The 27849-nt window shown below is 35.7% G+C and overlaps 1 protein-coding gene across 2 annotated transcripts in view; it reads left to right on the top strand.

Annotated features, from left to right (window-relative positions):
* The window catches only part of USP9X (ubiquitin specific peptidase 9 X-linked), a 108938-nt gene that overhangs the window by 9777 nt on the left and 71312 nt on the right, over window positions 1-27849 (top strand). The window contains exons 3-4 of one of the 2 annotated variants that reach the window (XM_083362657.1): window positions 8006-8064; window positions 26339-26592. In XM_083362657.1, the coding sequence (XP_083218783.1) occupies window positions 26497-26592 (96 nt within the window). In that variant the 5' untranslated portion in view covers window positions 8006-8064; window positions 26339-26496. Of the gene's footprint in view, window positions 1-4063; window positions 4880-8005; window positions 8065-26338; window positions 26593-27849 lie in introns of those variants that run through there. The other variant, XM_083362656.1, reaches the window with a different exon arrangement.

The raw sequence follows: 27849 nt of genomic DNA, 5'->3' as shown, positions 1-27849 counted from the left end.
TGAATATTTCAAGGCATTTTCATGAGAACTTGAACTGCAGTAGTTCCACTATTAAGTGATTTGCTATGTACCAGCATCCTTCATTTTGAAATGTTTTAAATTTTTGTAAAACATCTAAATCAAATAAGTACATTCTTAAGAAAGTATATGGAATATTCATACATACAAAGTACTTTTTTACCTATAGAGGCTTTAGATACAGACTCTTCATTTGAAAAATATTAGCATTAGTTTAAGTTTGCATCTTTCTAGATTTATAGAAATGTTTTACAGCTTGCAGTAATGCAAACTAGATTTCCTGGCATCCACACATTTCATATTGTTTACTGTTCCATGTAACTACTGTATCTCTGTGTTTTTCCACTCCATTCAGACTAAGTAAGACTTTGTTTTAAACAGATAGCAGAAATCTTAAAAAGAAAAGCTGTCTGGTTATTTTAAATATTTTAAAGAAAGCAAACATATATTTTTTTATCTAAAATGAACTTAGGATACAGATAAGGAAAGAAGCATTCGATAACACTGGACAACAAAGACTGCTTCCTGAACACTTTTGGGTGTAGTTTATAGATATTTGGCTGCTTATCACAAAAACGTGTAATTTAACCCAAGGTGTACCATTTTACAGAAATCTTCTGTTTTTACACAATGGCAATGTACCCCTTTCAATACCTTTTGGCTATGCTGCACACATTACAGAAACATACAAAAACATAGAACTGTTATTGAAGTACATCCAGTACATCAAATACAACTGGAATATCTGTGGAGCTAAAAAGAGTTTGGTTTTGTATGTGTTTCCCTAATAACTTTTCTAACCAAGTATGTATTTTTGTCCAAAATTCTTTTGCTTTAACACATGTCCACCACAAGTGATAATATGTACCAGGGTTTTAGTTACATTTCCAACATTTGCTATACATATTTTTAAACATTTTTGCTAACCTAATGGGTGGTAAATGCCATCTATAAAACATTTTATATAAGTTTTCTTTATACAAGGTTGCATTTGCAGTCGGGGCCACCATGCTAGAGCAATACCATGATCTTCTCATTCTTGTTTGGATTTTAAGTTACCATCTGTATACAGAATATCTTTGTATGTTAGAATTTTCTTAAATTTAATTAAGTTTGGTTGAAGTGATGCTTCCAACATTGATAGCCATCCTGGGATTTTTGTATAAATTTTGTTTTATCTTTTCCCATGCATATAATAATGCATTTCTTATATAATGGTTTTGGAAGTATCTATGAGTTTTACTCTTTTCATACCATAAAAATGTGTGCCATCCAAGTTGCAAGTCATGTCCTTCTAGATATATAGCAATCTTTTATTCCTAAGGGTTATCCATTCTTTTAACCATGTTAAAATGCATGCTTGGTAGTATAAGGTCCAATCCAGTAATCCAAATCCTCCATTTTCTTTAGCTTCTTGGAACATTTTCAGTTTGATTCTGGCTTTCCTTCCTTGCCAAATAAATTTCAAAATCAATGTATTCAAATCATCAAAGAATTTTTTCTCTATTTTTATAGATATTACTTGAAATAAGAAAAGGAATTTTGGTAAAATGTTCATTTTCACTGTAGCTATTCTTCCTAGCACTGATAGTTGTAGATTCTTTCATTTTTCCAGATCCAATTTTGTTTGATTTAGTAATTTTATATAATTATCTTATCATTGTGCATCTTGCTGTTAAATATATTCCCACGTTTTTAACTTTCTTAACTATTTGAAAGTCTATTTTTTCTGAAAGTTGTTTTTGTTTGTAAGATTTTTCTACTATAACTTTAGTTTTTTTTCTGTTTATTTTCAATCTTGCTAGTTCTCCAAATTCTTCTACCCTTTTTCTTTAGTTTAGAGGTTGTCTCCAGAGGTTCTTCTAAAATGAATACCAGATCATCCGCAAATGCTTGTAATTTGTAGCTTTCCCCTTTTATCTCCATTCATTTAATTTCTAGATCCTGTCTAATATTTCTATTAAGAACTTCCAAAGTTAGCATAAATAACAATGGGGATAATGGACATCCTTGTCTAGTGCCTTTCTTTATATTAAAATTCTCTGTATAATCCCCATTTACAACTACTTTTGCTGTTTATCGTATACTGTGTTAATAATCTTTATGAACTTTTCTCCAAAGTCCATGTAATTTAATTATTGTATCATTCATTGCCAATTGACATTGTCAAAAGCTTTTTGGGGGTCTAGGAAAATTAGTGCCATTTGTTTTCCTGGTTGCATTTCATAGTATTCCAATGTACCTAAAATAATCCTTGTTTTTTATTTGTCTTTTGTAATCCACATTTAATGATACTGGTCTATAATTTTTTATCTGTGTAACGTCTGAGTCCTCTTGGTATAAAAGTAATATTTTTTTTCTTTCACGTGTTTCTTTTGGGATATATTTTTAATTCTAGTTCCAATTCCTTAAATTCTTCCCTTAAAGTTAGTTTTTTTTCTTTGCTCTTTTTAGACATATATGTTATAGCTAAACCTCTGAAATTATGATTTGTATTTTTTCATGGTTTTGAAGTGAAACTGGGATAAAATTACTGACTATAAAAACCCTAGGCTTTGTGCATGTTTGCTAAGTTACCATTATGAAACAATGAGAAAAACAACAGAATAGATATAAGTTGAAACTAGTCCTCCTAATGCTACCGGTAGTACTGAAGAGCTGGCTATTCATGCATCCTTTTGAATCATACATCAATAATTGTGTTCTTGGAGTACACCAAATCAAAACATCATTGTATAAACTAACATGAATGTCTGGTTTTGGCTTGGTCATAATGGTTTGCAAATCATAGACGATAGATGAAGTGTTTTATTTATTTATTTATTTTATTGGATTTGTATACCGCCCTATTCCCGTAGGACTCAGGGCGGTTTACAGGGCAGTTAAAACCATGAATACAAAAAATTAAAAACAAATAAAACAATTAAATTAAATTCAAGCCCCAAGAGTAAATCTAAAACCCAGTTAAATTAACAACCCCACAGTCTGGACCAAACAGTTTTGCCTGATTACAGCCAGTGTATAGCAGATTTTGTCTTGAAATTTCAGAAACTATGCAATAAATCATGCTTGACTCCAAGTAATTGATTCCTAAAGACCACATAGATATTTAACGGACAGAAAAACAGTGTGAGAGTTGTAATATGTAAAATGTGCTAAGCACATTTGATTTGTGCTTAGATTGTAAGCCGCCCTGAGTCTTCGGAGAAGGGCGGGATATAAATGGGATTAAAATAAAAAAATAAAATATTTCTGCAATTATGCCAGTTTCACCCAAATGGTTAATTTTCCCAACCCAGTAGCAAATACGTCTTCTCAATCTTCCCAAGTACTTAAGACGCCAAACTCTTCTCACTTTTTGTAGCATTTGTTTAGTCGTCTTCATAAAACCTTCCCCAGGTTTTATTCCCAAGATGACAGTAAGGCTTAGTTCGTCTCATGACAGTAACAACGCACGATGCACAACGCGTGCTTCTCAAACTGACACAGAGCTAAAGTTTCAAGGGAAAGCAGGCCTAAGGCCTTTTCTACGAAACCCTGGAAGCCAATGCTCTATCCGCCTTTCTTCCTTCCTTCAGCAGCTTGGCAGCCGAGCCTTCGTTCCCGCCCCGCCCACGCGTCAGCCTTTGGCTGGCCCCTGGGACGGAGGGAAAAAGGAAAGGGAGGTCCAATTCCGCCCCTCTCTTCTTCTTCTTCCCCTCCCGAAGACGAAAGGTGACGTCATTATCCGGGCTCTTCTCACCGCGGGTCACAATGGAGTCGAAACCGAGCTCAACCGAAACGAAACGGCCGGGCAGCCAGCCGCTTCAGTGATCGCGGCCTGGCCTGGTCAACGCGGGCCCCGCTCGGCCTCCGTCGACATCCAGCCCAGCCGCCAACCCTGTCAGGCCCTCGGCCCCTCCCCCACCGGCTACACACGGCACACCAAGCAGACCCTGCCACTGTACGGCGGCGACCCGGGCCTCACATTAAAGCAAAGCCAGCGAGCGGGCCCTGCAGCCGCCGGTCCCCTGCTCTGCTTTGGGCACGGCACGGGGCTGTGGGAGTGATTGACTTGACTGACAATCAGGAAAGGGAGGGAGTCACGCTGGCCGCCGCGAACGCTGTTTGGGTGGCGGGGCCGGCGCCGCTGCGTTGACTCGGAGTCTGCGCTGCATACGCTGTGAGCCGAGCCCTCCTAAGAGCCGCCATATTGCCCGGGACTCAGACGCTCCGTCTTTGCTGGTGCTGCCGTGTCCGTCGCCGCTTTGCTCCCAGGCGCAGCACGGATTTCTTTTTCCTCTTCTAGAGGCGGCTTCGTAGGTTTCTCGCCGCCGGCTTTGCCGGCGCAGCTCCCTTTCCTATCTCTTATTCCTGTCCCCTTTCTCCAGGGATTGAAGGTATCCGATTTCCCCGGATGAGGTAGAACAGCCCGGAGGCCTACCTCAGCCTAACGGAGCTTACAGGAGGAGAAAGAGCGTCAGCCCGCTTGGGCCTCGCAACGCAAGGCCGGCTCTACGGGCGGTCGGCGAGAAGCTAGCGACGCAAAACTAAAAGGGAGAAGAGAGTACAAGAAAAGGTCGCCCGGAAAAGAGGTTCGGTCAGGAAAGCGACACGGGACAGCTTCCTGCAAAGCGCGGCATAGGAAAGCCGGCTTCTCTAGCAGCCACCGCCGCTCGGATTTTCCTGGGAATGAGACGCAGCCCCGTTGGTTGCGGCGGCGGCTTCTGCCGCCTGGGATGAGAAACTCTTCGGCCACACCCGCCGCAGCCTCCTCCTCCTCCTCCTCCTTGCATCGCCAGCGGCAGCGGCGCCCGGGAGCAGAGCGGGCCTCGGCGTTAGAACCGAGAGTAGCAGCAGGAAAAGGCGACGCTGTCTGGGGGTAAGCGAGGCGAGGGAGGGAGGGAAGGGTAAGGAAGGGTCTTTCCGTGGGTAAGCAGGGGGCTAAATTCCTGGTGGGGAGTCTTTCGCTTGGTATCTTATCTCTCTTCGTTCGGGAGTTAGCATGTATCTTGGAGTGAGTAATGTCTGTTCGTGCGTGTGTCGGGTGCCGTGGAGTATGGAGGGAAAATGGCTGACGACTCAGTCCTCATTCTTTTCTGCCCGGCCTGAACTGGGCCTTGCAGGAGAATGGGGCGCGCACACCCCACATCCGCAGTCCCGGGAAGAGAAAGAGAGAGAGACAACCTGCAGAGCTGGCCGGCTGTTGGCCTGGCCCCTCCTTAAATAGCGAAGAAAACTGGCGAAGAAGAGAGATTTAAACAAGGAGTACCCGGTAGATCTTCCCGGCGTTTAGTTCCTTTTGATTCTCGTTCCACTTCAGAGCAAACGCCATTATTGAGGTGGAGTGATTGGGATCGTGTGGGCCTAGTCCAACGCCAGGAAATAAGGCTCTGCACAGGCTTTCTTTCTTTCTTTCTTTCTTTCTTTCTTTCTAAATCCGGTCTCGGATGTTGCGGCCCAGCGGTTTCGTCTTGGTTGTAAACATTATTGTCATGGGTGCAGGTGGGCTGTGTCATGGCTGCGCTCTCTTGTTTCCAGTAAAGCTGTGATATTGTAGGGTTTCCTTTAGATATCAGCATCTGAAGTTTAAATTGAGTCTAGTTTGCTTCTTTGAATGTATTGGAGCTTTTATCATTTTTATTGGACAGAATCTACATGGTAAATATTGTCTGGAATTTTTTTTATATATATGAGACTGATGAATCTACGTACAAGATACAGTAAGAGACTAAACTGAGAAATTCAGAATCTTGTAAGATATCTTTCAAGCATATTTTGGCTTTCCAGAGCACGCAGAGTTCTTTTGTAAGATACTTGAAATTTTTAAGGTGGAATCTAATCTTTTAAAGAATTGGTGGAAGAACTCCCATTGATTTTAATACAGTCTGCTTGTGGCTATAGCAAACTAATAATAATAAAGTTGGAAGGGATCTTGGAGGTCATCTAGTCCAACCCCCTGCTCAGGCAGGAAAGCTATAACATTGCAGACATAATATTAACAAACTAATACTACGTTTGCTACACAGTCCCGAATAGGTATTAAGTATGAATAGAAAAAAATATAGTTGTAATTTTGTGAGGACTGCTAAGTCAAGCCTAATGAAACTCAGTGAACCTCTAATAAATAAGTATGTGGTAAATTATAGTAATGGTAGATTATTCTCATACTGAACTTTCTAAGGTACTTTACAGTCTTCCCAGTGCTGTGGTTTTCTGTCAGTATCCTAATTTTGCACAAGGTATTTTAAACTATGCTTCTGGTACAGATTGGTTGGATGGACTTATAAGTTGATAGAAATGTGAAATCAGGGGGTGTGGTTTTTGTTATTTAGTGCATAATCAGCCATGTCCTAGTTACATTTTATGTCTGTTTAGTTTTTTATGTACCTATAACTAGTCTCTGCAATGTATGCTAGCATTTATGTATTGGTTTTCTGTTTTCTCATTTATATTATACTGAGTTGTGTTGCTACGAAAAACCTTTTGTCAGAATTGAATTCATCAGTACTATAAAAGTTGTAGGGCTATTAAAACCTGTTTCATTTCAGAAAATGAAAAATTTGGAAATGGGTTGTGACAGTTTTGATAATTCCTTACATTGTTGAGGTATGTGTGTTATTTTTTTAATAATGGAAAGGAGAATTGGGCAAATGCAAATACCCTTTTACCAAAGTATTTCTGCCATATCTGGAGCTAAGAATGGCAAAGCACTGAAATTTATGAATTGCTTTTAATACAATTTATACAATCTGGAATAAGTTGCCATCCTATTTTTTCATATATTTATAAAACAAATTACTAGCAAGTTTCTGTTTAAACATGGAAAAACCACATTGATCCACAACTAGTGTTTTTTCCCCAAGTTAAAATACTATGCATATTTGCTTAGATATATATTTCATTGAAATCAAGGGCAGTTGCTTATAATATTGCATAGGATGTACTGTAAAAGTAATGTCATAGTGTCTTTTGGTTTACTTAATTTTCTTCCCTACGCCTTTCAAAAATATAGGCCATAAAGCAATCACTTTTTGTAATTGGTTCACTTTTAGCTTGCTCACATTCAGCGTATTTGAATATTTCTTAATGAATATAATTTACTTTTTGAAATATTAAAGTTTTAAAATATGTTTGTTGAAATACTTTTACAAAAACAATTATGTTACAGTAATGCTCATTATGAAAAGGAAGGATGAGATAGAAACCCTAGGGGGGGAAATATAGAAGATTTTCACTGTATTTAACTGTAAGAAAACTAGTTTTTCCAAAACTAATTTACCTTTAAAATAGGATCATCTTAGATTCACCCAAGAACAAACAAAAAATGTGGAGGGAGATTCTCATCTTTGGGGATAAGAGATATCTTAAATTCAGGGTCATGATTCTTTTAGCTAAATGTGTTAATCACTTTATTCATTTAAAAACACCAGAGATATAACAAGGCTATTATACCAAACATAATTGGGGAACTAAATTGTGTCAGGTGATTATCATGGTATTTATAGTCAAGAGTATAGCAATTGTTCTTTTGTGAGAGCTGGGAGCTAGCATTTAAAGTTTAAAAAATGTAGCAGATTTTGTTTCAAAAAGGTAACACTAAATTAAAATTATTTGAACTAAAAGCATTCCACTGGTAACGAAATATATTGAATAAAGATATTTTAAAATCTGTTCTTAGAATAATCTATTGTGTTTGAAGTGCCTTCATAAAAAATTATATATGATTTTCAAGCGTAATACTTCATAGTAATGAATGTTTTCTTCTGTATTTTATATCTTTTGAGTGCTTGTCAAATTCATATGATTAGTTCATATGATATAGGTTTAGATGTGAAAATCTGGAGTCCATGTAATTTTAGTATTTTCTTTAAAAAAAACCTCTATAAAAATAGCATGTCTTTCTTTACTGTGTATCAATTTGATTTTTCTTACTGTATTTGTCTGTTTTGTTCTATTATTGCAGTTGTGTATATGTATTCAGTTTTTACAATTACCATTTCTCTAGTTGAGACCAGTGGGACTTAAGCTAATTGAGACGTGGATCCAAAACACCACTAGCTGGAAGTAAGTTTTTTAATGTTATCATATATTAAGTTTAGATTGTGGCAATATAAACTTTGAATTAAACGATTCTTTGGTAATGGAACAACATCAAACCCATCAATATTTTTCCTTTTTCCACTCTGCACTTGAATAAATTTCATTGATTTGGGCAAAGAACTCTTTATTATTTCAGATCTGCATGAAATCATAGTAACTACTTAGTAAACAGTTACCTAATACAGGTAGTCCTTAACCTAGTCCCAGACTTACGACCACAATTGAGCCCAAAATTTCTTATGCTAAGTGAGACATTTGTTAATTGAGTTTTGCCCCATTTTACGACCTACTTGCTATATTTGTTGAGTGAATCACTGCAGATATTAAGTTAGTAATACGTTGTTAAATAAATCTGGCTTCCTCATTGACTTTGCTTGTCAGAACATTGACTGCAGGGCACTGCAACCGTCATAAATATGAATCAGCTGTCAAGCATCTGAATTCTGATTATGTGAACGTGAGGATGCTACAACAATGAAAAATGGTCAGAAGTCATTTTTTTCAGTGCAGTTGTAACTGAACAGTCACTAAGTGAACTGTTGTAAATCAAGGACTATCTGTATTTCTAAAATGAGGTACCTACTACTTCATGCAGATTTGAAATAATAAAGAATGGAAGTTATATGTAAGTACCTATCTTTAACAATATTAATCATATTCTGACATGTTACATACTTTGCTCTATAACATTGAAAGTCGTACTGATTATGCTGTTTTTTATATTTAATGATAAATGGTAGCAGATAAAAACTGCTGAACTATATGGTGTGGTGTTCTGTCTGTACATTTGTTTTGGAATTATCTTCATGGTGATCCATAGTTAAATAAATGTAAATGACTTCATATTGTGTGTGTTCTACACTACAGGAACTTGTACCTAAATTTTGAAATATCCACATTTTGGTTGCATTGTTTTATCATTGTAAGGGTAACAGTGGTGCTATTGATGTACATAGGGTAGTGCAAAATATTTTTCCTCTTCTGCCATGGCCTTTCTTTCTTAGCTTTTGACTTCTGTACCACCTTTCATAGGTGATATAGAAGTATAATATATCTAGCGATGTAGGTAGTCTTCAACTTATGATCACAGTTGGGGCTGGAACTTCTGTTGCTAAGTATAGGAACCAGATTTATTTTTTGGCATAATTGTTTTTGCTGTACACCCGACTTGGGTTTTTATACCATTTCCACCCATTATCTAACAATACTGGGAATGGCCTGTGTTTAAAAAGTTATCTCCAAATAAATACCTCCTGTGATAGTGGAAAAATTGAGAGATCTTATTTTTTTCATGCTGTGACTACTTGAGAAGTTATTAGATATATATCCCATTTTGGCAAAGATTTATCTGCTTGAGTAATGTTTACTTAACCTTTTCTATGAGCAGTTCTATTTTTTTAAAGTTTCACACATTGTACTAAGTTATTGCTTACCTTAAAAATTGTTTCTAGGACACATTGTGGCTATTTTTGTACATATCACACACTATAATCATAGGATTCCTAAAATACGTTAAGCCAAAACGCAACAAAATGCCATTGTTCTATTGTTGCAGTGTTACTGGTAGTATGGGTACCTACTACCTGCAACATTGCAGATAACAACCATTTGTTTAGTGTCTGTTAAAGTTGCAGTGGCACTGAAAAAAGTGAAGTTAATAGCCAAATTCACTGTTACTATCTTAAAAACTGCAGTGATTCACTTAACAATTGTGCCAAGAAAGGTCATAAAATGGGGCAAAATTCACTTGACAACTCTCTTGCTTATTAACAGAAAATTTGGGCTTAATTGTGATCATAAATCAAGGACTATCTGTACAGACAGTTGTTGAAAAAGTCCTGTAATAGCGTTGACGTTATATTTATCTTTCAAATCTAGAGGGTTTTTTTCTGTGGTTCCAAATCTTGTTTCGGTCTGTACTCAAAATATTTTAGATAATTTTCATGAAATATTTAATTATTAATTTTATCTGCCTTTAGTAATGCAGGTATTCCTTTGTGTTTAGATTTTTTTCAAATATTTACATGCCTTGTTAACTTTATTGTTAGGTGTCTGCAGAAGTCCAAGCCTATATGCAAAGTTCATAAACATAGTGTAGATATCTTATGAACTGATACTAAGATATATTCTTTGCCTCTATTAAACAGATCAGTGGTCTAAGTCGGGGTTCCCAACTTCCGGTTGCAGCCCACTACCAGGCCATGGCCTATTCAGAACCAGACCCCACGAATGGCGGGCCAGTGTGCACATGCGCGTGTAGCTTGAGTTGCATGAGTAGTGGACCGGTGTATGTGCACAGCTCAAAATATGCAAGTCGAGCTACACATTTGTGCCAATCCGCTGCTCACGCAAGTCAGGCTGTGCATATGTGCCAGCCCACCGCAAAGTTGTAACTTTTGCACTACTGTTTTAGATGGTGTTATATTTTATTCTTATGCTGGAAGAGATGCAAAATGGTTGGGAAAAAAACCCCTTGCATGTTATTTTGGGCCAAATACTCCTGCTCTTCAATTGACCTGCCCTGAAAATAGCACCACTCTACTCAAATATAAAGAGTTATGAGTAGTTTTGGTTCATGTGCACATACTTTTGTTACATTTTATGGTAACATATTCTAGATACCAGTGAATGCTATACTACTGCTTTACGTTTCAATCCTGATAGAGGTTTTTAAAATATTTTTTAAACTTAAATTTTTTTTTCAAATTTTTAGGCAAAACATACAGGCTGTTACTGTTACCAGGGGTTAAATTGCCATTCAGTTTTAAAACTATATTATATTCCCTCTTTCTTCCAGGAGCTCTAGATAGCTCTCCTCCTTTTCCCCATAATAACTTTGTGAAGTGAGTGTTTGGTCCTTTATTGTATAGTGAGCTTCCCTGGCTGAGGGTATACTTGAACCTGGGTATTCTGCTTGTAGTCTCACACTTTAACCACTACTTAATGCAAATGATTAATTGTTGTTCTTACTTTCCTGATTATAATTTTGATATGATGGTTCATTTTCTTTCTCCCTTCCTGATACAGGGATGTTACTATGAATTGATTGTGTCATTTACTTGAGAGAATTATTCAGATTGAAAGACCCTTTATAATTTTGTACTGCCACAGTGCTACATTATCTTCCAAACTGGTAATCAAGCCCAACTCCACAACTCTTATTTTCTCAGTGATCTTATGTATTTGTTATGAGGAAATTAATTTCTTTTTAGTTAGAGGTCAACCCTGACAACAAATGGAATGTTTTCCATTCTGTTCTTGAAATTTTTGAGATGTGATATTTTGATTCTGTTGGAAGTCTTTAGCTTTTGTCTAGTAAATGGATAAAGGAGATGTGTTTACTGTTTGGCATCCTAGTGCTAACAGATAATTTTTAAATAATGATCAGGACTATCTTTTCTTCCACATGGGAGGAAGAGTAGTAGTGATGGCTGAGAATTTGCTTATTTGAATTTGAATCTTATGGAGGCTTCCTGTAATTCCTGTGAATAATGCAATTTGTTATGCAAAATTTCCTACTGTTTATGCATAAAAATGTAGAAAATGTTGAACGTTAAAAATGCAATGTTTAAAATAAGTAAAAATATTATAGCTAATCATGCATCCACTCTGAATGACAGTGTGTTTTCCTAGGTGCCAGCATAAAATAATGTAAAACCAGATTAAATATACAAAATGCTGTTTCAATGGCATGAAAGGTCATCAGTTTCTGGTACTATAATGTGTAACATACTATAGTTTTGTATTGTTTAAAGCAAAATTCCAAAACCAGTGTTTCATCCTGATTTATTCTTTTAAAATCTATTGCTAACTTTTTTTAAAGATTGGTAAATATTTCTGATTCTTAGTAGTTTATGGTGGTGAGAACTTGAAAGTAACAAAATAGGTAATTCTTTCCCAGTTTCTATATTTCTTTTAGAATATATGTATTCATACAGGTGGTCCTTGGTTAATGACAGTAATTGGGATGGTGATTTGTGTTGTTAATCAGCACAGATGTAAAGCTCACTGTCACATGAATACATATTACTTAGTGATGTCAATCCTGGCACACTCATTTCTTTTTTTACAAATGAACTGTTAGGTGTAGATTATAAGAATACTGCTCTTAAGTTCTGTGCAACTATTGACATCCTCTATGTCTTAATACATGAATAATTGCTTGCAAAAGGACAGAAAGTACCTGTTCTTTTCCACATCAGAATGCCATAAAATTGTAGCAGAGATTTGGGTCAGTGGCTGCTGTTTAAACATGAGAGACTAATAAAAAGAATGTAAGAACCTTGGTGGATTGGAACAGGTCTATACAGTCCAGCATTGTTTCCACATTGGCCATCTGATGCCAACAGGATACTCACAAGATATATACATTAGTGCAGTATATAATCAAGGGGTGACTGAATATCTGAAGCTCAGTTTTTCCACTTTTGAACTTTTTATAATCATAGCTTACTCTATTCCATATTCCATCAGTTGCAATTTTTCAAAAGCCCGAACAAAGATTTGCTTGAATGCTCTTGCATGTTTCTGTAATATACATTATTGTGCATATTTGCTTTAACATGCACATTTTAGTTTAGTAATGTTTGATTTGTGAATTGCATAATTGAGAACATGAATTAACAGCATGTGAGTCTGGTGATGTAAAAGAAAATATATAATCATGTTAGCCATAATTAAATAGACTATATTATGGCTGAACCTAGCTTTTGTGGCTTGTAACTCCTATCATATAGAAACCCCTGATATTATTATAAATAATTATTATTATTAATTTATAATAATTATAAATAATTATTATTTTATAATAAGTATTATAAAATTAAGAGACAAGATTCTTCCTGTCTTTTTTACGCTATGGAAAGCTTTATACAATCACCCGTCTCCCATACATTCCTCTCTTCTAAGATAAAACTGCAAATATTAGCATTTTTTTTCTTACAGTATAGCTTTAGCTGCCCTTTTACACATTTTCAATTCTTGAGTTTTTGAGACTCAGAATAAATGGTGTATAAGTTAAGATAAATTTTAAATTCTAAAAAAATAATGTTATATTTAAGAATTTGAAAATTAATTTGGAGTGATTCAGAAATAAATGAATATGGCAGGTTTGCTCATTTAAAGTTGCTGAAACTGAAATTTTTTAAGTTATAATTGCAGACTTATAAAATTAAACTATATGCTATAGTGTTACAATAAAAAACAATTCTGTAATTCAAATACATTGTAGATATTACAGCAATGAAACTACAGGGATTAAGCTTTTCTGTTAAAAGAAAAATCGTTCTAAAACATTTTTTCTATACAGTAAATTGCTACAATGTTTTGTGAACAGCAACATTGATTCTTTTTAGTTGCATATTTGTTAAGCCCAGTTTTATATTAAGTTTATTAGAGACCCACTGAAGAGAGCAAACTACTGTGAAGGCTTTTACTTTTTTGATTAGTAAAAAAGATGTTCAAATGGCATTTTTCTGGTCTTAGAATATTGGATGTTATACAATTATATATATGTGCTAAATTGCATCTGTTTCTAATATAGGTAGTCTTCAACTTACAACAGTTCATTTAATGACTGTTGAAAGTTACAACAGCACTGAAAAAGTGACTTATGACCATTTTTCACTTAAGACTCTTGTAGCATCCCCATGATCACGTGATCAAAATTCAGATGCTTGGCAACTGAGTCATATTTATAATGGTTGTAGTGTCCCCGGGTCATACAATCACATTTTGCGACCTTCTGACAAGCAAAGTCAGTGGGAAGCCAGATTCACTTAACCGTGTTATTAATTTAACAACTGCGGTGATTCCCTTAACAACTGTAGTAAGAAAGGTCATAAAACAGCAAAATTCACTTAACAAATGTTTCACTTAGCAACATAAATTTTGGGCTCAATTGTGATCATAAATCGAGGACCACTTGTAAAAGTTTTGTTTCAAAGTTACCTAACCATCAATTTATCTATTTATGAATGTTGGTATAGGAATAATGTCTTAATACATGTAAAGTTGTAACTTAATTTTCATTCTGTTAAAGTGTAGAAAAACATCAGATAAAATATATTGATTAGTAAGATTTCTACAAATGCGATTTTCAATATTTTCATAGCACTCATTCATGTAACATATCAGTGGCCATTATAGTTCATTTTCTTGTTTCCTTCCATGGACTTATTTTCCTTTATATATCTGCTGTTGCTCCTGATTTTAATTTAAAATTAAGATGGCAGAGCATGCACCGTCTTATTGTGCAAGATAACCCAGGAGTAAACACAGTAAACAGTGGTCTATATTAAATGGTGGTTTATCTTACACTGTCTACATCATCATACACCAGGAACAATATATGTGTTAATACAGCAGTAGCCAACAAACCACAATTAGAGCAGGAAATGGAAGCGAGAGAACATATCAGCAGAGCCTTCACTTTATACAAAGGCTCTTAAAGAGACACAAACCCTGCTGAATCATTCCATTCCATCTTAAATCTTATATTACATAAGCTGGTTAGCTGTTAAATCAATACCTTGACATAGGATAATGAAATCATTTGAAATGTGCTGTGTTATGCATTAATATATGATGAGCAGTGAGAACTGTTTCTAGAAAACATTTTAGCTGTTTTTCTCAAACACAAAGTATACTTAAAGTGATTTAAATGTAACAATAGAATGAATATTAAAGTTGAAAAGTTTTTGTTCCTATATTGGAATTCTGTGTATATCATTCATGCATTCTATTTAAATTTAAAGGGAAAACATGATTTCATTTTTAAGTTCTAAATCTACATCCTGAGTATGCCTAAAGTTATAAACATTTTAAAGAACTATGAAATTATCAAATTTGATGAGTGTAATATCAGTGACATTGTAATTTGCAGTTATATAAAGTCTGAAATTTTGAGAACTTTTTTTAAAAAAATAGTAGTGGAAAAATGTTTATGCTGTGTTACACTGACAATATCATAGCCTAAAACTGTATGTGTATGTGGGTGTGGGTGTGTGTGTACACACACACTCACACACGCTTGTAAATAACTGGTGGGATGGCAAATACATATTTTGCTCCTGAAATTTTTATCTGGGTGCAGTTTCATTTTACATCACTTGATAGACAACAGATATCTAGCAAATACTAATTAGGTATAAAGTAAAATTTGAAGAAATAGTATACAGTATACAGAAGTACTATTAAAAAGTACTTAGTGCTCATCATGTGCCAATAACGTTTGATGACTTGGCTAATAAAATTTTAAATATAACCAACCAACGCAGCTTGCATAGTAATGATGATACATGGATATAATATGAAGAGCCTGTCCTTGTTTGTGCTGATGTGTTTTGGGCCAGTTGTAGCTTTCAGTTGGTCTTCAAAGAGAGCCCCATACAGAGTGCATTGCAGTATTCCAGTCACATGCTAACCAAGGCATGAGAGACTGTCTAAAGGCCTCCTGGTGAAGGAAAGTAAGAACATACAACCTGTGGAAAAGTCCTCCTGGTCATTGCTGCTGCTTACTCATTGAGCAGAAGTTGCACGTCTAGGAGGACGCTCAAATAGTGCACCAGTCTGAAATGAGGAAGTGTGGCCAATCCAGAAGAATATCATGGATGATGGTAATGAAACCACTGAAATATCAAGGAACAATATATATGCACCACCCCATCCTGCTCCACCAAATGTCATTGACAAGTTTAACTAACTCTGTCCCTCTACTGTGTCCCAGTTTGAAATAAAACTGATATCGTCTAGATAATTTATTTTACAGAACAAGCACTCTGGTTGCCATCTTAGCATCTTCTCCACAACCTTTCCTGCAAAGGGAAGTGTGAAAATGGATAAGACTTGTAAAAAAGTTCCTAATTTGGTGACTGCTACATATTTTTTCTGGTGAACATGATAATAAAAGAACTAGATAATAGTTTGAAGAATAATTGTTCACCTTTCTGAATTAATGCAGTCTAGGGCGAAATTACTTTGCTATTGAAGCGAATGAATCAGAACAAACAAAACTAAATGAGTGCAATGATTGGTGAGTATCTGAATAGAAAAGGAGATAAGTGTTTCAAATACATGGTTTAACAAAAGTCTGAGCACACAGCAAAGGGATAAAAAAATCTAAATCTAAAACTAATATGATTATGATCAAAGATTGAGAGAATTAGTGAATGATATAGGAGTGATGAGAGGTTTTAAATGTGATATTAACCTTTTTTTCTTAGTGTCATAAGTGAAAAAGAAAAGTGCTCGCTGAAGAGAAAGAAGTGATTAAAACCTAAAGTAACTGGATTGCTATAGGAAGAGAAATTTTTAAGTCTTATGAAAAAGCATTAGAGATTGATTTCCTAACAGAGTGAGCGAAAAAGAATGTAAGGGTATGTGCTTTGTATATATTGAAACTGCTAGAAATAGAGCAGAAGCAGCATCTTGGATGAGAAGCGAAACGTCTTCAAAGAAAAATAAGAAAAATCCAGTTGCCTTGTGAAAAAACATCTTTGGGATAACTATGACCTGGATGACTGAGAATCTCCAAAGACATTGCTAGAAATAGAGTTAAAATATATGGTACAATAAGATAATGATTGCTGCAAAAAATCAGGATAAAAGATATAATTATGGAGAGAAAAGATTATTGCAAAGAATGAAATTAAAAAATATTAAAGGAGTCCAAGAAAATGATACATTTAATACATTTGTAGAATAATGGTGCCAAGTTGAAGAGCAGAATTGTATTGAATGCTGTAAATAATGATCTCCAAGAAAAAACATGTTGGAAAGGAAATAATAAATGGAGTGAGAATAAAATATTGTAACATTGCAGATCTAGATGAAGTTATTGAAGAAATGTTAAAATGGTGCTTCTCAACCTTATTTTTCATTATTGTACTGTATGTGTATCTGCTTTATGCATAAAGATCCTAAGTTTTATTCATGTTTTTTTGCAATGCAGAGTTAAGATAACCAACATTTTAAAGTTAAAAGCTATTAACATTTAATTTAATGTTATAATTGCATCTGTTAAGTAACTTGTAACAGTGTGTTACACAGACATTTTTTAAATTATGTATGCAAATTAGTAATTCCTATGACTATATCATAGTGATGTAATTGCAATTGCTGGTAATCCAGCTTTTTAAAAATTATTTAAAATGTTAGAAAACAAAGATGTACTTTTGCCATTTCAGTTCACAGTAGACATTACCCTCAAGGCAGCCAGTGGTAGTCAATATATACAGGCAGTCTACTTTTCACCATAATGATTTTGAGATCAACAATCAATCAAACGTTTTCCAGTCACAGTCATCCACTTGTCATGTATTGTAGAATTGATCTTACATACATTTTGAGTTTCTTCCATGAACATAATGCTACTTGTGTGATATCCAAGAAAACCAAACAAGATAAATACTTAGGAATATTTTGTTGGTCGGGTTGAGTTTTGATGTGTCACAAATTATTGTAATATTTAGGATGTTTTTCACCCTTACCCTAGGAACCAATTTTTGTTCCCTTGGGGGTATTATTGCCCCATGACAATTTGTATGTTAAAATAGGTGCAAACACATTAAAAATGTCTTAAAGATTGTGATTTGCTTATGAAATGAGGATAATTACGATCAACGTAGTATTGGCATATTGTGGGAAGAATTTGTTTAATGCCTTCGTGAAGATGGCCTGTTAATTAGAAGAATGTCTTTATCTTTCCATTATAGAAAGTGAAAGAGCAAGACTAGATGTGAATTACAGGAGAATTAGTTTGTTAAATATGTCAAGTTTTTGGTTGAATTTTGATTGACAGGGTACAAGAAATTACAATGGTCATATACATGACTAAAGCTTGTCTTAAAATTAGACAAACTAAAAAAAACAAAAACTTTCAGTCAGTGCTAGCTTTAGTCATAGTAAAGATTGCTGGGTCTGCAAAGGAGACAGATAAGTAGTGAAAAGGAGGCTGCAGAGGGAGTGATACCACTGTGGCTGGCTGCAAGAGGTTGTGCAGAACTGGGAGAGAAGAACGCTGGGCTAGCTGTGCACTTTTGGGTTTGCTTGCCATCCCACAAGACAGGGTGGCTGGACACAAAAACATGTAGACGGAAGGGATAGCAGGGGACAGTTGCAGCCCTCTCTGAAGTCGTAAGTATGGGCAATCTACAAAGCACCCAAATGTTGGTCATGTGACCATGGGACACTATAACAAGTATAATATTGGCGATTGGTCATAAGTCCGCTCAGTGCTCTTGTAATTTTGAACAGTTGCTGAACAAGTCATAATTTGACGATTGCCTTGATTTATATTTCATGACTAAACCAGTACCTTTATTTCCTTATACGTTTTCTTCAACTTGACAAAATCAGACTATTTTTGAGTGCCTAGGTATGCAGCTTTTATTAAATGTTCAATAACAATTATGGTCTACTTTGGATAAAGATGAGCAATGATTTCTATAAAAAAAAAAGTTCTTAAAATTCTAGGCCAAATAGCTGGATTCAAAATGATGAGTTTTCCAAAATGGATCAACTTGTTTCAAACTTTTCTAGTAAATATTTTAAGTAAGAGCATTCCAAAAGATTGAATTGTAGAAATATTGTATGTATTTTTCAGAAGAGGGAAATCTGGGTACAATTTTTTTGAATGTGGGTTTTCAAGCCTTTGTTTTAGTTCACATTTTTCTTTTTATTTTGGAATATTGAACTAAACATTGAAAATGTCCAAAATTCATATCTATATATGCATGGATTCTAGAAAATAAATGGAACTACTAATAGTAGCTATGATATAAATTAATAATATAACTAATAGTAATAGATATAACTAATAGATATAATTAATGGTACTATAATATAAATTTGAAGCAAAAGGATTCAAGGTCTTAGGAGCCATGGTGGCATAGTGGTTAAAATGTAGTATTGCAGGCTAACTGCCCATAGTCAGGGGTGCAAGCCTCACTGGTTCAATTCAGCTTCCATCCTTTCAAGGTAAGTAAACTGAGGACCCTGATAGTTGGGGGCAATATGCTGATATTTGTAAACCATTTAGAGCAGAGGTCCCCAATCTTTTGGACACCAGGGACCAGTTCCAGGGAGAGAAATTTTTCCACGGACCGGAAAGTGCAGGGTTTTGTGTGCTGCCTGCATCCCGTGGATGGGGCTTGTTCGTGTGGCCCGGTTGCTGGCATGTTGCAGCCCAGTACTGGTCCATGGACCGGGGGTTGGGAACCCCTGATTTAGAGTATGTGGTAAGTGTTTAGGGGCAGAATAGAAGTCTAAGTGCTATTGCTATTAAAGATTAATTCTGGGTGTTTTTTCTCTTACACCTTCTAATGGAAGATATTTGATTTACCAAAAATCAAAATGAAACTGATTTTTATGGACAAAAGTGATTGTACAAAATAAGAGATTTCTATAAAATTTATTTTCCTAATTTGCAAAGAAACAATTAATTTGCAAAATATAATCCTCACAATGGTATCAATTCAATTTGTCTTTACAAAGCCAGAAAGTATTAGATTTGTCTATTTTCTCTTTTAAAATTTTGAGAAGTTAATTGTTACTTTCTAGTTGGAATCTTAAAGCATGATTTCTAAAGCCTCTTAAGACCTTGTTAGAAACAGGTAAGTATCATTGTGGTTTGAAAGAAGGATGAGAAACAAATTAGATAAACACCTGCATAATAATATATAATATATAATATATATAATGATATAATATATATAATTATATTATATATAATTATACTTACACTTACCAAGGACAATTCTTTTAGTTCCATTATAAGAGTTCCATGTAAAACTTTATGTATTTGGTATTTAACCGTGATTTAGAGCAGAGATCCCCAACCTTTTGGGCACCAGGGACCAGTTTTGTGGAGAGAGGTTTTTCCGTGGACTGGAGGGTGCGTGGTTTTGTGTGCTGCTTGCATCTCGCAGATGGGGCTTTGCTTGTTTTGTGTGGACTGGTTGCTGGCATGCTGTGGGGACCCCTGTTTTACAGAACAGTGTTGTTGAGAATATATGTTACAATTTTCTTTTGTTTTCTAAAAGAATCGGTTCATAGCATCTTTGCTATGAAAGGTTCAGATATATCTGCTCTTTTATTCTACTTCAGGATCCTAGAAGAATGAAGGTCTTTCTGACGTCATTTCATGATGTTTATAGCAGAAAGTAATTTTGACTTATATTGCTGGTTGGTTTATTGGTTGACTTATATTACTTCATTTTAAAAGGAAATTCCTCCCATATTCTTCATTATAAATGAATTGTGTGGACTTATGAAATAATGCAAGAACAATATAATGAATTAAAGCACTTGATCATCAATTTCCAAAGTATAATAAAATCATGTGAATGATTTTAGAATTGCAGAACTGCAGTTCTGTTGCTTTTGATTTTTTTTTATTTTCTTATGTGTCTTTAAAATTGCAGACTTAATGTGGAATCTGTATAAGAATTCTTAAACTTTCATTTTAAAATTAAAATGGTAGAAATACTATTTTGTTTATGATAAATAAGTAGTAATAGATACTTTGAATAAGAGCCAAATTCAAAACACAGTATGTTTTAAGGATTATTTAATATGAATGCATCCTCTAGTAATGCCCTTTTGACTGAGAATTTAAAGGGATGCAGAGAGAGAGTAGGAGCTGCTTGATGGTCAACTAATGACAACCAATTTTCTATCACTAGTTTTGCCTCTTGATTACAGCTTTGTTAACAGGGTATCTTTTAAATTAGAAAATACAGGTAGTCCTTGACTTACAACAGTTCATGTAGTGACCGTTCAAAGTTACAACAGCATTGAAAAATGTGACTTATGACTGTTTTTCACAGTGCAGACCTTTGCGGTATCTCCATGATCATGTGATCAAAATTCAGATGTTTGACAACTGATAAATATTTATGACCATGCGGTGTCCCAGGGTTATGTGATCACCTTTTGTGACCTTCCAACAGGCAAAGTTAATGGGGAAGCCAGATTCACTTATCAGCCCTGTTACTAACTTAACAATTGCAGTGATTCACTTAACAAATGTGGCAAGAAAAGTTGTAAAATGGGGCAAAACTCACTTAACATACGTTTTAAGTGCTTTTATAATTCTTCAATATGTAAACAAACATATTACATTTTAGGTCACTGTATTTGAAGTTTATGTATAGTTCTATTAGCCTTCTTACATTGTAGTTTTTCCAACAAAGCCAGCCAAAATATCATGCTTATTGCATTCAGATAAGCCACAAATAGGTAATACATTAACTATTTTGCATAGAAAGAATATCCAGTTTCATTAAGAGAAAATTTATAGCTCACTATTTTCTGCAAAACTATTGCTACAGCTACAATAGATTGATACAAGCTTTTACCTTTAATCTCTTAGCCCCGATCAGGCTGATTTTATTGAGTAGTTGAAAAATATTTTTTATATCTTGCCTTTTAACAGTTGCCTGCTTGAACCTATTGAGCCATGTTGGCATTTTTGTTGTTATTTCAACAAAAGCACCGTGCTTTGTATTTTAAAAAATAAATGATAGATAATATAATGTGAAACAACCAATTTTGTTTATTTATCCATTCAGTGGTGATTAGAATTCTAGTAATCCTTTTGAATTTGCAATGTTTCTGCAGAAATATGAGTTGAACCTGATCTGTTCTCCAAGTATAGGGTTTTTGATTCATCTATTTTAATTGGGTTCTCTAGATTTAGGACATGTTCAAATCAAATATCTTTATTATGTTCTTTGATTATCCTTTACAACTTAAAAATACAGTAAAGAAAGTTTTGATGTAACAATTAGGGAAGGGGGAAAATAATGGGACAATAAAACAGCATGTCTTATTTAAAAAAATTAACACAGTTGTGTGACTTGGGGGGGGAAATGGCCACTTAACGTTAGTGTCCCTTAAAAAAATATAAATATATATACAATTTATCTGTACAGCCCACATAGCTGTAAATGATTGGTGCAATCAAAGCAAATATTTAGGCACTGTACAAGGGGCACCGTATGAGAAAGTAGCTGGGAGTTTCGCCTTCCCGAGAATCACAAGGACAAAGTCTCTGTGAATCAGGGTTCCATGAAATCCTCCCTCCAGTAGGGCTCATGGGAGGGCCTCAAAATGGGCATGTTTTAAAGGTACATCTATATTTGCTTAAAAGGGACACGGTGGCTCAGTGGGTTAGGACGCTGAGCTTGTCGATCAGAAAATCGGCAGTTTGGCGGGTTGAATCCCGAGTGCCGCATAGCAGAGTGAGCGCCTGTTACTCGTCCCAGCTTCTGCCAACCTAGCAGTTCGAAAGCACGTAAAAATGAAAGTAGAAAAATAGGGACTACTATGGTGGGAAGGTAACAGCGTTCTGTGCGCCTTTGGCGTCTAGTCATGCCGGCCACATGACCACGGAGACGTCCTCGGACAAGTGCTGGCTTTTCGGCTTTGAAACGGAGATGAGCACCGGCCCCTAGAGTTGGAAACGACTAGCACGCATGTGCGGGGGAACCTTTACCTTTATATTTGCTTACTGTTAAATTGAATAAGTACCCCGCAACTGAAGGCTTATAACTGTCTAACAATTATGAAACCATTTTATTGATGTGTGTCTGATTTTCTCTTTTACTATTTATTTGGCCTTCTCTAGGGTTAATTGGCCTACATATTCAGGAGAGATTTATGCAGGTACACTGTCAATGGAACTGGTCATTGTCTGACAGCAAAGGTATCGGGCCTGTAGGCTCAAACATGATTCTAAGACCTGAGATTGGTATCCTAGTCCAGACGTGAGCCTTAATACTTGGCACATTGGCTTCAAGCTCAGTACTTCATTGGGGGTGCATTTTTCGGGTGCCAAACAAGATCTTGAGAAAATTTGATTGGATGGCTTCATGTATGGCCCGAATTGTATGCCATATAATACTTGGGAAACTATTTTAGCTTTAAAGAGTTTAACTGCTTTTGGGATATAATTTGCCCCTTGTTGCCTATGAAATGTAATTATTGCTTGTATGCTCTTCTGGGTAGTAGAAGAGATATAATTTACCTGGACAGTTAACTTTCTTGAGGCCCAAAATACTATGTTCAAGAATTTAAAGTATTTCACTTGTTCTAATTTATGGGACTCAATTGTTCATATGTACTTTTGACTTTTGTTAGAAAAGACTAGTGCTTTAGATTTGTCATAATTATTAATTGTTCCTCATTACAGCAGGATGCCAATGTTCTCAGTCATGCCTATAAAAGACAAGAGAGAACTGCATCATCAGCATAAAGTAAAATTGGAGTTGTCTGTTAGTTTAGGTTAGTTTAGGAGTGCAGATATCCACGGGGGGGGGATCAGAGAATTGATCTATATGTTAAAAAGTGATGGTGCAAGAATGCATCCTTGTTTTACCCTCTTAAGAGTTTGAAAGTTGGAAAGGTCCCCTACTGGTGACATCTTACTTTAAGCCCCATTTTATCATATAATTTATGAATTAGGAGCAAGAATCTTTTATTTGGCGGATCTGCTCAGGGGCTTAGCCTTGAAATGTCAAAAGCCGCCTTGAGTTAGTTCATGCAGAAATGCTCATGCAGAAATGTTGAAAATTCAAACAGGCTCACAAACTTAAGTACCGTTGTGGGTTGGGTTGAGAAACAGTAATTGGCTCCAAAATCACCTAGTGAGCTGCTGCGTGTGAATCATTAGTTTCTCTGGTGCCAGTCCAAAACTTGATATAAGTAGTCCTCGACTTACAACCATTAATTTAATGACTATTCAGAGTTACAACAGCACTGGAAAAAGTGACTTTCTGACCAGTTTTCACACACATGACCATTGTGGCATCCCCATGGTTGCATGATCAGAATTCGGATGCTTGGCAGTTGGCATGTATTTATGACAGTTGCACTGTCCCAGGGTCATGTGATCACCTTCTGTGGGCTTCTGACAAGCAAAGTCAATGGGGAAGCCAAATTGACGTAACAACTGTATTATTAATTTAACAACTGTTGTGATTCACTTAACAAATGTGGCAAGAAAGGTCATAAAATGCAGCAAAACTCATTTAACAACTGTCTTGCTTATAGCAACATAAATTTTGAACCCAATTGTGGTTGTAAGTCAAGGACCACCTTTACTGCATGTACAAAGGAAAACAAATATCTTTTTAATTTAATCTCAAATCTCCAAAATTATTAATTTTTGTAACAATAGAATGGTCTGATGTAATTTTGGGGAGAAAGTTTATCTTAGAAAATACATATAGTCCACAATTAATGATTGTAAGATGGACTGAAACTGCCCTTGCTAAATGATATGATCATAAAGTATAATGTCACATGATTACACTGCTTAGTGATGCTAGGTCCCACAGTCTCCATTACACTGTTAATTGAGGATTTCACATGATTATAGCTTCCAGCTAGCTTCCATATTGCCTTTGCTTGTGGAAAATTGCGATTGTTCCAGCAGGGGAAGGTTGCATATATCATTCAGGTGATTGTGAGATGCTGTGACAGTCAGAAACCCAAACCATCTGCTGAGCGTTTGGATTGCAGTCATGTGACCACGGGGGCACTGTTCTGGCCAGAACGTTGAACACCAGTTATAACTACCTCTCATTCAGAACTGTTACAGGTTCAGGCAGTTGTTGAATTGTTAACAAGAACCACTTGTATAAGCAAGCAATTTATTTTCAGTTTTGTCTTTCTGATTTAAATGTTGGTTACAGTTTGTCTTTAGACTATTTTAGATTGTTCATATTAGTAAATACTGAAATCATCTATAGATAGTCTTTTGAGCTCCAGCCGGCCAGCCCAACACTGTCGTAACTTGTGATGGTCATAAATTGGGTCACCTATGTGACCAACCTGATTTTACCACTTTTTTTTGCAGCCATAAACAAATGCAGTAGATGGTTCGGTATGGACACAGTTTTGCCCAAAATGGGACATACATGCCAGTTTGGGCAAAACCATCCTAAAATGTAATCACATGTCTGCAGGAAGCTACAAATGGCTCTAAATGCAGTCTAGTTTCTGAGCCCTCTAAATGCAGTTATGTGATCATGGGGTAAATAGCTGTCAGAACCTTGAATCCAGGCTGTAAGTAAGTACCCTCAGAAATGTCTATAACTTTGAATGGTCACAAAGTAACCAGTCGTAAATAGAAGACTACTTGTCTGTATCCCTAAATTTGTTCTGTAGCCTTCATTAAAATGCTCTGACATGGTAGGATGAGTAAATAGGGCTCAAAAAATGTTGTAAACATCAGGATGCTTAGTTTTCACCATACTGTGGATTAGGGTGTACCAGTTCAAATAAAATAATAATAATACTAATGTGCCATAATACTAATGCGCCATACTCTATCTTATCATAATGATACCTTGCAGCATATATAGGAAGAGGATTGCGTCATTGGAGAGAATTTGAATACGCTTTAGCACAGTCTAGTGTCTATTTTAAATGTTTCTAGTAAACTATTTGGTTTAATAGTTGAATATGGATTGCTCAAATTTTGGCAGTTGACTTATGTACAGTTGCCAAATGCCTGAATTGCGATCACATGACCAGGGGGCAGTTGTTGGAACTTTGAATCTGGATCGTATGTAGTCCTGGGGAGATTCATCATAATTTGAGGATTACCTGTATTCTAAATGGGAGAGTCGTCTTTAGGTTAAGGTAGTCTCCTGTGATTTGTTGGACACATCTGTAGAATTGTCTTGGCAACAGTATGTGAGGGATTTGCTATTGCTTGCTTCTGAAGTTTTTTTGGTTTTGTTTTTTTTTACTTCCTAGTCTAGCATAGAGTCCTAATATTTTCTGATGGTCTTGCATCCATGTATTACCTGATTTGGTCATCATTAACATTTCAGATCAGCAGCATGTATATTTTACTTACATATTATTTGAAATAGAGCCTTATCAGGAGACTCAATAAGGAACCACTAATTAAAATTAACCCAGTATTGGCCATGGATTAACATTTCTAAGTGAGTTCTGTGATGGCACAGTGTTGTTTTTACAATGCCAAATAATGTTTTCCTAAAATATGAAACAGACACCAGAGAAAAGAAAGATGGTTGGCCATGGAATTGAACTTTATGGAGTAAATTCATTTATTCTAATTGTTTGGTTATAGAGAAATATAATATTTCTTTATTTGGGACTCTTGTTGGATTTTTAAGAAATAGAGAATGACATTTGAATGACATTTTTATATCTCCAGGATAAGATTTAAACTAACATGATATATTAAATTAATTTTCAGGTTATGCAATGGTCTCTGCAAGATGGCTTGTTCTTGAGTTGGAGCTTTTTAAAACAGATCTACGCTGGTACTTCAACTTTATTAAGCGGACTATAATTTTTTCTCTCTCAACAACTACATAAGCAGACAAAATTGCAAAAATCTGCCCTGTTTCGAGTATGACAGCCACGACTCGTGGCTCTCCAGTAGGAGGGAATGACAGTCAGGGACAGGCTCCTGATGGACAGTCCCAGCCTCCTCTCCAGCAGAATCAGGTATGTTAAATATGGCTTTGCAAAGTATATACATTCATTTGACTATAACAGTAGAGAGTTCTAATTTAGAATTAATAATAGGGAGCCACTGTTGGCTACAAATCTATGTCCACTCAGCGACTGTTCTAAATTACCCTAGCGGTAACTGAGTGGGACTCAACAACGGTTCCTAATCACTATCTATAATGTGATTGATTTTTTAGAAATATTCACAAATTAAGGTGCCTAATAAACAAGGCTCCAGAAATTCTGATCGGATTTGCTAATCAAATGTTTCTGTTTTCCATGACTGTGCTTTGTTCAATGCCAAAGTGAGAATAGATGTGCAATTTAGCTGTTTAGTATAATATTCTAATCAGTCTTACTCTTTATGAAGAGTAACTGTATTAATGTTTTGATGAGCCTATAGTAAAAGTCATGCATTTAGTGCACTGGGAAGATTGTTAGTATTCCTTACAAAATGGGTGCTTCTATGCTAACAGAAATAATTGGTATAAGGTAAAGAGTATATATCATACAAGAAACAGTGAGGAAATCAGCAGGACTTAAGAGAGAAACACAGTTGTAGATAGTGTATTTTTTGCTTACCCTGCGGCTTCCTTGCATGCAAAGTATTTAGGTACATGAGACTCTGACCCTAAGCTTTATCAAAGAGTTCTTTTGTGTACATAGTACAAGTGCTATTTCATATGTTAGCTAATACAGAGGCCCTAAAATGATCACACTTTTCAGCAATCAATATTAGAAAAGGGTAATCATATTAAAATTTCATTGATTTTGGAAAGAAATAATGTTTTAAATAACAAATTTAATATCCTGTCAAAAAGATAAAATTGATATCTATCTGTAGATACCATTACGGTAGCAGTCTATGGAGTTTCTCAGTCATCCAGGTCATAGTTATCCCAAATATGTTTTTTCACGAGGCAACTGGACTTTGTAGTTTTTCTTTGAAGACGTTTCGCTTCTCATCCAAGAAGCTTCTTCAGCTCTGACTGGATGATGGAGAATGGAAGGATTTATAATCCTTGCAGAGAGCTGGTCATTTGCATTCTTTTAGAAAGTCGTTGAGGCCACCTGGAGCTTTATCTGTGTTGTCAGGGTCACCTGAGTAGTGCAAATGGCTGTGGAACCCTTCATGGAACTGTTGAAAGGACTCTGCTGTAGACAGATAATGTCATATCCCACAGCCCTAAACGGGTGTCAAACTGCTGGCCCACAGGCCGGACGCGTCATCCGGAAGCCGTGCCCACCCCA

Source organism: Vipera ursinii (assembly GCF_947247035.1).
Source record: "Vipera ursinii genome assembly, chromosome: 4".
NCBI lineage: Eukaryota > Metazoa > Chordata > Lepidosauria > Squamata > Viperidae > Vipera > Vipera ursinii.
Note: the sequence above shows the minus strand (reverse complement) of the source record. Positions and strands in the feature narration are given on the sequence as shown.